The sequence below is a fragment of the Trachemys scripta genome, chromosome 2 (genome assembly GCF_013100865.1).
Source record: "Trachemys scripta elegans isolate TJP31775 chromosome 2, CAS_Tse_1.0, whole genome shotgun sequence".
NCBI lineage: Eukaryota > Metazoa > Chordata > Testudines > Emydidae > Trachemys > Trachemys scripta.
Genome location: NC_048299.1, coordinates 280,402,690 through 280,414,870, shown reverse-complemented (window position 1 = coordinate 280,414,870; position 12,181 = coordinate 280,402,690). Strand labels below are relative to the sequence as shown.

The following is a 12,181-nucleotide window of genomic DNA, read 5'->3' as shown; positions in this document are numbered from 1 at the left end:
AACCGCTGGAGAGGCCAGGGACCAGCTGGAGACAGACACCTGGCAGAGAAAGGGTGGGCAGGCTGGGTTCGCCTGCCCTGCTGCCCGCTGGGCTGTCCATGCTCTGGGAAAGGGCTGAGCCTGCCACCTCTTCTGGAGCTTTCATCATCTCCAGTTCCCCAGCTGTCCAGCGGGAGACCACAGGCCATGGGGCTAATGGCTACTAGCTCACAGAGCCATGCTCTGGGGCCCCTCGCCATGCTGACCCGCAGCAGCCGCTAGGCCAATCCCCCGACGGACGGTGCAGCAGCAACGCAGGGAATGCAGCCAGGCTGGCTTGGGCCACAGCAGAAGCCCAGGAGGGGCAGGGTGGGGAGAAAAGCACATGGAGGAGGAAGTGCCCGCAGGCCCTGGGCTGCCCTGACCTGCTTGTCGGCCGGGTCCTTGGCGACACTCACGGGGGGCTCCTGCAGCTTCTCCGTGTACTTGAGGAGGAGGGAGTTACCGAGCCGCGAGCCCAGGAACAGGTAACCCAGCTCCATTGTGATCATCTGAGGGGAGCAGAGAAATTGACGCTCACAGATCCGCCCCTGCTCCGCTCTGGGACTCAGACACAAAGGGGATGGCCACGCAGCCTGCACCAGCCAGCCAGCCCCCGAGCCCGGCCACGCAGAACCCGGTCAGCGGCCTGCCCGGTCCGGACTGACACTACCAGTAGCCATGTAGACGTTGCGGCTCAGGCTGTCAAGCCAACACAGCTCTTTGTAGAGCGGCAGCGCAAGCCTGAGTCTGTGGAGCCGGCTTGGTGCCTCGCTGCCGCAGGCTGCCGCCGGCTGTGCAGACGTGTCCTGCAGAGGGCGGTGGAACCAGGCCTGGGGCCATGAGCTCCTCCGAGCACATGGGTCACTCGCAGGGACACTGACACGGTCAGTGACTGATCCCCCCAGGCCTGGCCTGGCAGCCCAGCACCCACCTGCTAGTGCACAAGGGACCCACAGCAGCCCCTCTGATGGCCCAGTCGGGCTCAGCCCTGCTGACCGGCCTCGTGCAGGGTTGGCATCGCTCTGAGCACCAGTGTCCTGCCCACATGGGACGCCCCCACCTGCTCCCCCCATTGGGCCACCAGTTTGTCCCCAGGCACACGACCGAGAGCACTGGGAGGCACGGCACCTAGCCCCATGGCCCCCATCTGCCTGCTGAGGGTCTCTGTAGCCCAGCTACCCGGGCAGAGAGAAAGGCATTAGCCTGCCACAGGGCGAGAGCTGGGATCCCACCTAGCCAGGTCCAGGAGAGTCCCCAGGCAATTACTAGCATCCCCGTGACAGGCCCCCCGGGAGACCCCTCCTTGGCCCAGCGGCTTACACAGGTGGTGAGGACGCTGGCTGCTGCCTTGTCGAAATGGAAGGAGCGAACGCTTCTCATCCCGTCTGTGATGAGGGTCAGGACGTAGCTAAGGAGAGACAGGGAGAGCGGTGAGGCCAGGAGTTTGTCCTGGGCCCCGCAGGGCTGCTCTGGGCCAGCTGGAAGCTCTGAGAGACAGCCTCCGTGATCAGCCCCCGCCACGGAGCCCGGCACGGCTCAGGAGCCCGGGGAGGGGCCAGGGCAGGGCACCCAGGGCCGAGCTCCACAGCAGATCAGAGCTCGTGCCCTGCGTGGCAGAGGCGGGGGAAGCACACGGGGGCAATCGACAGGGGAGGGGGAACCGCTGCTTGGGCACGGATCATGCTGGTGAAGTCACAGCGAGAGCACCAGGGGTGAAAGCACCACACACGGGAGTTTCTAACTCTGTGGAGACTGGCAGGAGAGCGAGTCAGAGTCAAACAATGAGCTCCCCAGAACCGCAGGCACCTGCTGGCTGTTCTCCTAGCCGCTAGTGTTCTCTCTCGCCCCCCTGGGGTCCCCAGAAGCCACGCCGAGCAGCGTGTCTGGAGCCCACCCGTGGGCCTTCGCCCATCCCTTCCCTCTCAGGGGCTGCCTCACTGTGCACAGGTTCGCCACCCAGCAGCACCTCCGACGCAGCGGGCCCGTGCCACCATCCCTGCCTCATGCACACGCAGGGCAGGGACTGGCCCAGCGCCGCTGAGGAGAAACGAACAGACCCAGGAGTCCTGCCTCCCAGTCTTCCACTCTAGCCCTAGACCCCGGTACCCCCCCCAACAGCTCCTACGAACCTGCAGCTGCTGCGGGGGGGAGGGGGTGTCCCCCGCCAGCAAGAGAGGGCAGGCGCCTTTCAAACCCTGGCTATTTAGAATCCGTGCCCCCCCACCCACCGCTGGACTAGGAGCTAGAGGGAAGAGCAGCAGCTCCCTGGGACGGGCCCAGCTCCTGAAGGCAAGGACAGGAGAGCCGGGCCAAGCTCCCGGGGCCACCGCTGGGGCCTTACATCTCCCCTCCTTTCAGCGAGATCACCATCTTGTCATAGGAGATGAACGCCGCCTGAGCACAGTCCAGCGTGACCTTCACTCCGTCCTGAATGCCTGCGGAGAGAGAGGGGCCCGCTCAGTGCCAGTGCCCCACGGCCCAGCTGGCATCTCCCACTCAGGCCAAGATCGCCCAGCCATGGTGCCCATCAGCCCCAAGCGCTGCCCGTCCCATGCTGACGGGCCCAGGACGGAGGGAGCGACCCTCTGTCAGCAGCAGCCCAGAGAGCCGCGAAGAGGAGGAAAGGTGTGCCAGCTTACGCAGGGGGAACACTGTGGTCCCAGTGGTCAGGCTGTTGAGGGACACGCCGTATGGCGGGACGCTCTGGTTCAGATACAGCAGCGAGTTAACGGCGAAGATCACCACGCCTCCTGGAAAGAGAACGAGCCCAGCTGTGAGCATCAGAGGCGCGGACACCAGCGCGGGGCAGCTCCTCCATGCTAGCCACAGGTGAGTGCTGACTGGAGGGCAGTTTGCGAGGTGGACGGCTGGCGTGAGACCCAGGGACTCACTGCACACACGGCCCCACGCAGCTCTCCGGGCCAGCCCGGGCGCAGTGACCTGGAGGCGAAGGGCTCCGGACCCCGGCCCAGAGCGCCCCTCACTAGACCTGCAGTTCAGCCCATTCTTCAGGGAAGGCTTGTCAGGACTCAAGCGCATGTTCCGCGGCGTGAGCGGATCAGCTCCCCGGGATCTGTGCAGAGCCAGGGAAGGACACTGCTCAGGGGACAGCCCCAGAGCTCTCGCTCACAGGACCCTGCACGAGGCACCCCCAGGCACCCTCCCACCTGGCCAAACTGGGGTGGGTTCCGGCGGTGGGTAAATTAGATCCTCGCCCTGCTTTAAACCCTTCCCCTGGGGCTGGGTAAGGAAGGATTCGCAGAGCTCACGGCACCAGTTACTGGGGAACGGGCTGGGTCTGACCCCTTCCTCTCTGCACCAACCCAGGGGGGAGCTGGTGACACAGGCTCACGTCTGAGCTCCAGGGACGGCAGATGGTCAGAGAGGAAGCTGGGAGGAAATGGGGCTCAGCCCCCCCATATCGCACTCTAGGGGAGTGAATGCCCTGCAAAGCAGGTGCCATTCTATCCGTACGGATGACGAGCGTCAGCCAGTGCCTGCGTTAGGCAAACTCTGAGCTGGCCAAGCCTGCGAGGCGGTAATGCTACAATCCTGCACTTACCCGCCACCTGATGAGCCACACGCGAAGCCCCACACCGCCGCCCAAGCCCCGGGGGTAGGCGACCATTGGACTCGGCTTACAGGGTCTCGAAAAGGCTGAGCGACTTGGCCAAGGCCACAGCAGAGGGGGGACCGAGCCCACGAGTCGTACTAGTCTCATGCTCTAGCCACCAGGTCGCACCCCACACCTGGGAAGCAGACGCTCGTCTCACCTATTGGCTTGGGCACAGCCAGGGCCTGCGTGCAGTCGAAGGGCAGGTTGCTGAGGGACCAGATGACCGGATGGACCTTCTGCATGATGTTCAGAGAGATGGCCACGATGCTGCACGTGTCCTGGCGCACGGCCACCCGCCTGCACCGGGGGGAAGGAGACAGCAGCTCGCATACACTCCGCCCCCAGGCCTGCTCAGGGAGCCCGGAGCGGGACAGGTCGCAGCAGCGTGAGAAGGGAGCAGGGAGAGATGCCACGGGAAGTGGGTGGAAGGAGAGAACGCTTGGGGCGGGGTCTCCCCCAGAAAGCTGGCTGCCCTGTGCTTCAATATCATTGGTCATGTGCTCCCCACCAGCCCCCACGTCCTCCGTTTTCCCAGTGACTGCGTCTGGCTCTGCTCTGCTCAACTCACCTCTGCGGCGCGGTCTCCCCTGCTGGGTCCCACCACCCCAGCCCCTCCACACTGCCCCTCCTCCCTGGACAGCTATCCCAGGGCTGCAGGTCCGTGCCGGGCACTCGCTGGGACTGACCCGCACTCCAGCTCCCCAGGGGCTGCACCAGCTGCCCCCGGCAGCCCAGAGCCCCCTGCAAACAGAAATGGTTTCCCCCACCACCGAGATGCAGCACAGCACCCCCCGCAGCACCAACTCAGAGCAGAGCGCCCCCTACCGAGTTGCCCATTCAGCACCGAGCAGGCCCCGCCTTGCACGGTGCCCGCAGTGCGCTGGCCGGGACTCCAAGCTGACAGCAGCCCGGGGGGGCAGGAGGGACGTACCCTGGCCAGGTCTGGTTGGGCTCGAACAGGATGAGCAGGGTGGGCTCATAGTAGCCATACAGGAACTGCATGTCGATGATGTTGAGCAGCTTCTCGTCCAGCTCCCGCACGTCAATGATATAGCTGGGCAGGAAACTCGATTTCTGGCTGCAATGGGGGGCGGGGGGAAAACACCGTCACACAGAGAGTCTGGGAGGCCGAACCTAGCAGGCATCCCCCCTCCGGCCCAGCCACCCCCGCAGCACCTTCCCCACAGCCTCCAGGCAGTTCCCGGCAGGGCCCCTTGGCACCCCATGCTTGGCCACGCTCCCTTGGACGGGGTCTGCGACCTGGTGGCTGGAGCGTGACCTCCCACTCTCTGAGGAGGAGTGAGGCCTATGGGGAATACAGGTCTCAGCTCCTTGACCAGAGAGGTTTGGCAGCGCCGCTCCAGATGGAGTATTGCATGCCGAAGTCTGCAGCCCGCAGGTAATCGGCTCTTTACACGAGCACTGGACCCCCAGCACACTGCCAACATGGCCCCCTGGGCATATCCGCTGCTGGGCGCCTGCACCCTGCAGGAGAGGGCTGGCTCAGTTCATGTAGCAGCGTCCCGCCCCCCGACCCCCACTCCACCACCACCACCACAGGGTTCCCTGCCTATTCTCACACCCGTTCTGGTACATTTCCCGGCCCAGCCAAAGTGTAGCCCCTCTCGCGCCAGGGGGAGATCCTGGGCTTTCAGATCCCATCGCCTTCTTGCCTTTTCCACCCCCGAAAACGTGACTCATGACCAAATTCATGAAGTGCCAGAGTCCACCCCAAGGCACCCTGCGGGTGAGAGCTGGGAGCGGGCTGTCGCAGAGCTCAAGTGCAGGGAAGCCAGGTGGCGAGCGAAATGAGGGGATCCCGTGAGCCAGCAGGGAGCTGGGACGCTGCCAGCTTTGGAATGGGACAAGGGGCTCTCACCCCGTGCCCACCAGTGCAGGGGGGAGTCCTGCCAGGGCTAGCTCTGGGGCCTTACCCCTCTCCCATGACCCCCTCGTGCTCGTCCGTCAGGGTCTCTCTCCGGAAAGGCAGCACCACCAGGCGCGTGCCGTAGATCAGCATGACCGCGCAGCGCCCGTCCGGGTCCACCCGCACCTTGGGGATGTGAACGTTCTGCACAAAGCCATCCTGGGAGCACACACAGCGCAGGGAATGAGCCACCCCGACCTCACCAGGGCCCAGGAGCAAACATGCCAACCCAGGGCAGCCCGCGATGGAGCCCCACAGCCACCTTGAATGGCGGGTCTCCTTCAGACAACCCAGCCAGACAGCACAGGCCTGCCCTGACGCTCGCTAGGCCCCAGGGCACTGAGCTCCTCCGAGGGCAGAGAGAGGGGGCTGGACAGGGCATGGGGGGGGGGTCACTCCCCCTCTAGCTCTGGGAAGCCCAAGCTGTGGTCTCAGCATGGGGAACACAGGCTGTCTCCATTCGGATGCACGGCAGAGGGTCTCAGTCCACACTGGTGGCTCAGACTGGATCATCGGCGGCCATGGTGGCAGAGCCGTGCTGGGGGAGGGGACCTGCCCCTCCTCCTGGAGCTGGGCCATCTCCCACGTCTCCTCTGAGGTTAGGCCTGGAGGCGCTCACCCCAATATCCTCAGCACAGCTCAGCCTCCTCCTTTCACAGACACCCCAGCACCGAGACTGGGGTCCCGCCTCTTCCTGACACGCAGCAGCCTTCGGCCAGCCCCGCGGATCCGCCACCTGCCCCAACATCTGGACTGGGCCCTTTCCCAGCCATTTTTCACAGCCATCCCTCGGGAGCGGAGGGCAGGGCTGTCGGGCCAGGAAGGAGCACAGAGCTCACAGCACTGAGTGGGCACGATGCCACAGGGCTAGTGGTTGCCACCAGACCAGCCCCAAAGCTGCCTCCATGCTGCAGTGGGAACGGGAAGGTGCTGACCCCCACAGCCAGCACACAAGGACCAACCTTTAGCTCAGGCTCCTCAAAGTAATGGAGGGAGAGGGTCTTCAGGTCATGGGTGCCAGGGTCGTATTCCACCACCGAGAGCTACGGAGGAGGAGGAGAAAGTGGGTAAACAGCACCCCTCAGTTCAGGTGGGCACCATCCACGTATACGGCACCTCCACAGATTTCAAAGGCCTGCAGGAAGCACTTCACCCAGTCCTGAAATGCAGCCACCTCCTGGGAGGAGTGCCGCGGCTATCCTGCACACAGCACAGGACAGGGCCAGCTGAGTTCAGCCAGCCCCTTGGTGTCATGCCCTGGCTGAAAAATGCCCTTCCCCCTACCCCCCCATGGGACAGCCCCCCGTGGGGCATTGCCTAGGTATGGACGGACAAAAGAACAGCACCCGAGACACTACCCAGCTCCGTCCTGAAGCACACCAAGCTGCTCCCCAAACCTCTGCCCCTCATCCCAGGCCTGACCCGCCACTGCCCCTCACTCCAGGCCTGCAGCCCCCAGTTACTCCAGTCCCAGGCCTCTGAACTGGGGCTGGATCTAACCCCTCCCGCTGCTGGGCTGGGGGGATGGATGCAGCTGCTGATCCATTGTAGGAGCTGCCTCCCCCTTTCCACCGCCCCGGAAGTTACCTTGGCATCCTTGAAGCTGAGCAGCAGAGCGTCCCTCTTGGCCCCCGCCAGCTGCACGCTGGCCATGGACATGACATTGCCGAAGAAGGAGAAGGAGGCCACCAGCTCCAACTTCTCCTTGTGACCTTTGCCCTCTGCATGGGCCAGCAAGACAGAGTGTGAGTGAGAGGCCGAGGCTTAGGGCAGGCCCGGCACGCTCTGCAGGGCTCCGCCTGACCCACTTCCACCCCACCCTGCGGAGAGGAGTCAATGGCCTCACACATCTCACCGGCACAAAGCACCCCCAGATACTCACTCCACACTGCCCCCCCCCAATCCACCCATGAGCCCTCCTTCCAGCCCCAGTGTGACCACCTCGCGGGGCCACAGCCTCTCCCCAGCGACTGCTGCAGTGCTGGGAATTACTCCATGTCCCCCCCACGGAACTTCTCTCCTTCCCCGGGGATCACTCTCCCCCCCCACACACACACGTTAGCTGTGGGTTAGCCAAGTCGGCCAGATTTCACACTTCCTCTCTTTGCCAGCCGCTGATCACTCCATCTACCTTTCTCAGCTCCCTCCGGTCTGTCAGCACCAAGAGACAGACCCGGGGCAGAGAGCCAGGAGCTGCAGAATTGCACGACTCACAGCTCTTATTCCTGGGGACTCCCGTTTGAAGGCCTGCCCCACTGGAGAAATTAGCTGTCAGGGAAATAGTGACTGACGCCGGCGTGTAAGTGGCTGGCAGGAGGCTTTGGGAAGAAGGCCCCAAGGAGATGCTGCCCATGAAGATTTCCCAACTCTCAGAGCCCAGCTGCAGCTCACGCAGGGGAGGGCAAGTGCCAGCCCCTGGTGAGTGGAGGAGGGCGCTGCTATTGAGTCAGTGCCAGAGAAAACCCTGGAGGCACCAGGATTTCCACAGCAGCTGTGACCCAAAGACCTTCCAGAGTCACACCAAGCGCGGCTTGGATTCTACTTCCACCAGCTCGTGATCTCAACAGGAAACGGCGGCTGTCCTGGGTTCCATCCCTCCTTGCTCTCACCCCCCACATTCCAATCCCGCCCCAGGGCGATCCCAGGAACTGCAGCAGAGCCAGACCGGCCCACCCCTGCATGCCCCTGTCCCACGTACCTGTGTTCCTGTCTCCTTTAGTGGAGGGCTGAAAGGAAGAGAAAGAGCCGCATCAGTAGCTGCAATCAGATAGCCTGGGTCCAGCGATCCCAGCCCAGGCCGCTGCTGCCCTCCTCTGGGGCAACTGGCCAAGGCATCTCTCAGTTCAATGCCAGAATGACATGAGGCCGAGGGGGTCTGGTCCTACTCAGAGGGGCAGCTCCAGAGCAGACAAGGGATGTAGAAGTCCCCCCCCCCCCCCCCAGCTCTGCCACTGCCCCTCAATCTTGGCCTGCAGATCCCCCTGTTATTCCTGGGCTTCCCCCCCACCCCCAGGCTCTGCCCATGCCTCTCAAGCCTGACCCACAAGCCTCAGCCCCCAGGCACATGTAGCTAACCCCTTTGAAAATAAGAAGTGATATTAGTGCTAAGTACTCTAGTAACCCAGGCTAACAGACCTAAGCCGAACACAAGCACCTCTCTAGGTTCTCCATCTAGTCTCTGACTACGTCCCACAGATTCTCTCTCTAAGATCCGCCCTTCCCTATCCATCCACGCAGCTAAAACTCTTGTGCGGGCTCTCATCAGCTTGTATCTTGATTACCACAACCTCCTTCTCTCTGGCCTTGCTCCACTCATATCCTAGCCTGTCACTTTGAATGGGCCAGATCTCTCTCTTACTGTTGGGGGGAATTCTGCACCACTATGTGTGCGCAGAATTCATGTCCCCCACAGATTTTTTCACTTCCCCGCAGAAAAATGCCTTTCTGACAGGGAAACCACAAGAGCGGTCATGCGCCCCTCCCCAGCAGCATGGGTGCGTTGTTTCGGGCGCCCAGAACAGCCAGTGGGGAGGTAATCACTGTGGGGCTTGGGATGCCCCGGCCAGTGGCTCCTACTCTACACCGGGTTCAGCTGCTAGTCCCAGCTCGGCTGGGGAGGATGGGACTTTCTCTTCCCCTGCAAAGCGCAGCCAGGGCCAACCCACACTCAGAATCCTCCCCCAGCTGCAGGAAGCTCTGCACCTCCGCCCCCCACTTCCCGCCCACATTGCTCCTCAGCTGTGGGGGAGGGTTCACTGTACAGGGAGCTGCTCCCCCATTTGTCCAACCCCCGTATATTCGGAACCCCCATAACCAGAACCCCTGCCGAGCCTCACCCTGCCCACATCTAGAACGCCCCCCCACCAAGCTCCACTTCACTGAGCTTCACCCCCTGCATCTGGAGCCCCCTTGCACCCAGAGTACCCCCCACTGAACCCCACTCCCTGCATCCCGACCACGCCTCTCCAAGTACCACCCCCTCTACATCCATGCCAAACCCCTCCCCTCTGCATGTGGTTCCCCATTCCTGCACCCAGACCATCCCCCCCAGAGTCCCCCCCCCCCAACCCCCCCCCCCCACCACCCCCCCCCCCCCCCCCGACTCCCACCCACCTTCACCTGGATCCCCATGCAGAGTCCTATTCCCCCTTCACCTGGAACTCCGCAAGGAGACCGTGTGCATCCAGATCTCCCACACACCTGGGCCCCCGACCAAGCCACCCGCACCCAGACTGCCCCACACAGAATCCTCTCACCCCATACAAAGCCTCTCTACACTTGGAACCTGCTGGGCTGAACCTGCTTGCCCCACAAGTGGATCGGGGGCCAGGGCTGGGTGTGCATGTGAGACTCTGTCCCTCTTGTTTGCTATCTTGGTGTGCCTGGTGTGGAGGATACTCCTGGGGGAATTCTGCACCACTGTGCATGCGCAGAATTTATGTCCCCCACAGATTTCTTTGCTTCCCCGCAGACAAATGACTCTGACAGGGAAGCAAAGAGAAGCCAAAAGAGTGGTCATGTGACCCTCTCCAGCAGTATGTTTTGAGGGCCCAGAGCAACCAGCAGAGAGGTAAATCACTGAGGCAGGAGGCGGGACTGGGGAAGACGCGGCTGGTGGCTGCTACCCAGAGCCGGGCTTAGCTGCTAGTCTCGGCTGGAGTGGACTGGACTTCCTCTTCCCCTGCACGGCATCTAGGGCTGTGTCAGACTTCTCCCCTGGCTGAAGGAAGCTCTGCAAACTTCCCACCCCCACTTCCTGCACTCATCGCTCCACAGCTGCAAGAGGTGGGATCCCTGTGCAGGGAGCTGCTCCCCCATCCGCTGTGCATCCAGACCCCCTCATACCCAGACCCTCCTGCTGAGCTTCATACCCCCGCACTCAGACCTCCCCCCACCCGATGAGCCCCACTCCCCCTGCACCTAGACCACCCTGACAAGCCACCCACACCCGGATCCCTGCCCCACTGAGCCCCAACCAGCTGCATCTGGATCCTCCACTGAGCACCCCACACTCATACCCCCCCACACCCAGACCCCCCTGCTGCAGAGTCCCATTAGCACTGCATCCAGATTTCCCCACCCCACCAACAAGCCCCCGTGCATCCAGATCCCCCGACACCTGCATCCCCCACTGTACAGCCCCTAGCACAGGGGGGTCCTGGTATATGACTAAGGCTCCTAGGCACTATGGAAATACAAGTAATAAACAATAATAGTAATTTACAAACACAGTTCCAGATTTCCTCTTTCCTTTGTGATTTATGAATGAAATTTCCTGGAAGGTGTCCAAAGCTTTTATGTTTTTGCACCTCCACTCAGAGAAGAATTAGTTCTGAGGTCCCAGGGGTCAAAAAATATAATGCTTTCATTTGATTAAAACACAAATTGGATTTGAGTTAGGAACACAGGACTGTAAGGGACCTCCTGAGTCACTGAGTCCTGTCCCTGGTATCACAGGCACCCCGTAGACGCACATAGATAGGATCTGTAGCACAGAAAGACACAGAGGGCTGGGTGGGATTGCTGGATGGTTTGGCGAGAGGACAAGGTACCTCTGAGTCATGGTTGAGCCTGTACACATAGAGCTGAGACGTTCCTGCCACTACCAGGTTGCGCTCCGCGTTGGAGAAGAAGTTGCAGTACATGGAGAACTCCACCCCCGTCGGGGGGTGGGCTTGTCTGTACACTGCATACATCCCTGGGGAACGTCAAGGCCACCAACCTGCCCAGGGACAGAAAGGACAGAGAAAGACAAATCGGCTGTGAGAACCACCGATAACCCCAGGGTTCCCAGAGAGACTACTGCTGTCCCAGGCCCTGCAAGACGGTGAGAGAGCCTAGCGCTGCAAAAGGGTGACATCCCAGAGACCAAGCCTTCTCCCCTGGGCACACCAGATTCTTGGCCATAAGAACAGGCCCTGCCTTGGCAGCCTAAGCCTCCTGCCAACCATGAGGAAAACATTTCCCAGGGAACATCTTCACCCTGCTCCTCTGGGGGAGTCACTGGCTCTTGGGCTGAAGACATGACGGCGGCCACATTCCTCAAGCGAGATTTGAGTCTTGTTTCGAATGAAAACCTCCCCACCACCTTAGCCAAGGAATCTCCGGCGCCAATCAGAGCCTGACGCTGGGGCAGAACGAGGGGGGCTGTTAACCCCTGGCTGCAGGGACCATCCCCAGGACGCAGCCCCACAGCACGCCTTCCCTGGGGCCCAGGACACAGGCGGTGGGGGGCATACTGGCCTGCAACCTCCTCTCCCCCCGAGTCACAGCAGACACCATCAGCTCTGGGTGTGAACAATATAGCAAGCGAGCCCCGTTGCCTGGAGGGACCCAGGGATCTTCACCGCAGCCCCCTGCCAGGGGCCTGACCCCTATGAAACACAGGGGGCCGAAACCCCTCTACAGGCCTGGCTACTCCCTCACCTCCCCCAGGCACCACCAGCCCCCCACACCCCCCCCCACCCCCCCCCACAGCCCTGGCTCCCCCCGCCCCTCCCAGAGCTCCCCCCACAGACCCCTCCACACACCCCCACAGCCCTGGCTACCCCCTCACCCCCCAGGGACCCCTCCCCCCACAGACCCCTCCACACACCCCCACAGCCCTGGCTACCCCC

General features: G+C 62.5%; 1 protein-coding gene across 1 annotated transcript in view; it reads right to left on the bottom strand.

Annotated features, from left to right (window-relative positions):
• CPSF1 (cleavage and polyadenylation specific factor 1) overlaps nt 1-11,918 on the bottom strand; it is a 33,041-nt gene extending 21,123 nt beyond the window's left edge. Inside the window, exons 1-12 of the mRNA XM_034763769.1 lie at nt 11,808-11,918; nt 11,117-11,286; nt 8,263-8,290; nt 7,152-7,285; nt 6,527-6,607; nt 5,572-5,723; nt 4,569-4,715; nt 3,795-3,934; nt 2,661-2,771; nt 2,363-2,456; nt 1,342-1,429; nt 405-530 (exon numbers count right to left, since the gene is read on the bottom strand). Of these exons, the coding sequence (XP_034619660.1) occupies nt 405-530; nt 1,342-1,429; nt 2,363-2,456; nt 2,661-2,771; nt 3,795-3,934; nt 4,569-4,715; nt 5,572-5,723; nt 6,527-6,607; nt 7,152-7,285; nt 8,263-8,290; nt 11,117-11,260 (1,245 nt within the window). The 5' untranslated portion in view covers nt 11,261-11,286; nt 11,808-11,918. The remainder of the gene's footprint in view (nt 1-404; nt 531-1,341; nt 1,430-2,362; nt 2,457-2,660; nt 2,772-3,794; nt 3,935-4,568; nt 4,716-5,571; nt 5,724-6,526; nt 6,608-7,151; nt 7,286-8,262; nt 8,291-11,116; nt 11,287-11,807) is intronic.
• Nucleotides 11,919-12,181: the final 263 nt, after the last annotated feature.